This window comes from Apteryx rowi, unplaced genomic scaffold, assembly GCF_003343035.1.
Source record: "Apteryx rowi isolate R43461 unplaced genomic scaffold, aptRow1 scaffold_2707, whole genome shotgun sequence".
Taxonomy (NCBI): Eukaryota; Metazoa; Chordata; class Aves; order Apterygiformes; family Apterygidae; genus Apteryx; species Apteryx rowi.
Genome location: NW_020449094.1, coordinates 1 through 1,193, shown reverse-complemented (window position 1 = coordinate 1,193; position 1,193 = coordinate 1). Strand labels below are relative to the sequence as shown.

Genomic DNA, 1,193 nt, shown 5'->3' with positions numbered 1-1,193 from the left:
GTGTCCCCACGTCCGCTGTCACCGTGACCGTCCCCCCATAAAAGCGTCCCCGTGTCCCCCGTGACCGTGTTCCCCTCCCGCGACCGGGTCCCCCGTGACCGCCCCCTCCCGCGACCGTGTCCCCACGTTCCCCCCGTGACCGCGTCCCCCCGCGCTCGTGTCCCCGCAGGGGCTTTGGAGCCGGTCTGGGAGCCGCCGCCGGAGGCGGAGCGGAAGGTGCTGGCGGCGCGGCGGGAGCGGCAGGAGCGAATCAGCCACGCCATGGGGGAATATCTGCTGCGGGGGTACCGCATGCTGGGGGAGTGCTGCCCGGACTGCGGGGTACGGGGGGGGCACCGGGGGGGCAGGGGGGGTACTGGGAGGGGCACCGGGGGGGCCGCACACACCTCCCCCCGCCCCCCATCCCGACCTGCTGCAGGGGTACCGCATGCTGGGGGAGTGCTGCCCGGACTGCGGGGTACGGGGGGGCACCGGGGGGGGGCTGCACACGCTCACCCCCCCGTGCCCCCCTCTCCAGACCATCCTGCTGCAGGACAAGCAGCGGCAGCTCTACTGCGTGGCCTGCCAGGAGCTGGACTCCGACGCGGACAAGGACGATCCCGGTACGGGCAGGGACGGGGATTGGGGCTGGGATTGGGAATTGGGCACTGGGGATGGGGATGGGAGGCTGGGGACAGGGATTGGGGACTGGGGACAGGGGGCAGGGACTGCGGATGGGAATTAGGGACTGGGATCCAGGGATGGGGACCGGAATTGGGGACAGGGAATGGGGACGGAGATCTAGGATTGGGACCGGGGGCTGGAGACTGGATTTGGGAACGGGGACAGGAATCAGGGAGGGGGACGGAGGTCTAGGGATGGGGATGGGGACAGGAATCGGGGACTGAAGATGGCGACGGGGGTCCGGGACTGGGTTAGGGGGGCAGGAATTGGGGCCTGGGGCTGCGCTTGGGGACAGAAATTGGGGACTGGGGATGGGGACGGGGGTCTAGGAGCGGGGTTGCAGCCTGGGAAGAAGGTTGGGGTGTTGGTCTGGGGACAGGAATTGGGGACTGGGGACGGGGCTCTAGGATTGGGATCCGGGGGATCCGGGGGATCCAGCCCCACTGACCCTGGCGCCCCGCAGCGCTCAACGCCCAGGCCGCCCTCTCGCAGGCCCGCGAGCACCAGCGGGCCGGGGCGTCCGGGGGGCC

General features: G+C 71.2%; 1 protein-coding gene across 1 annotated transcript; it reads left to right on the top strand.

The window, feature by feature from the left end:
- Positions 1–132: 132 nt before the first annotated feature.
- SSSCA1 (Sjogren syndrome/scleroderma autoantigen 1) lies at positions 133–1,188 on the top strand (the record flags this gene model as incomplete). Its single annotated transcript, XM_026068491.1, has 3 exons — positions 133–321; positions 518–602; positions 1,127–1,188. Coding segments are annotated over 3 exons (336 nt in total), but the record flags the coding sequence as incomplete, so codon positions are not given.
- Positions 1,189–1,193: the final 5 nt, after the last annotated feature.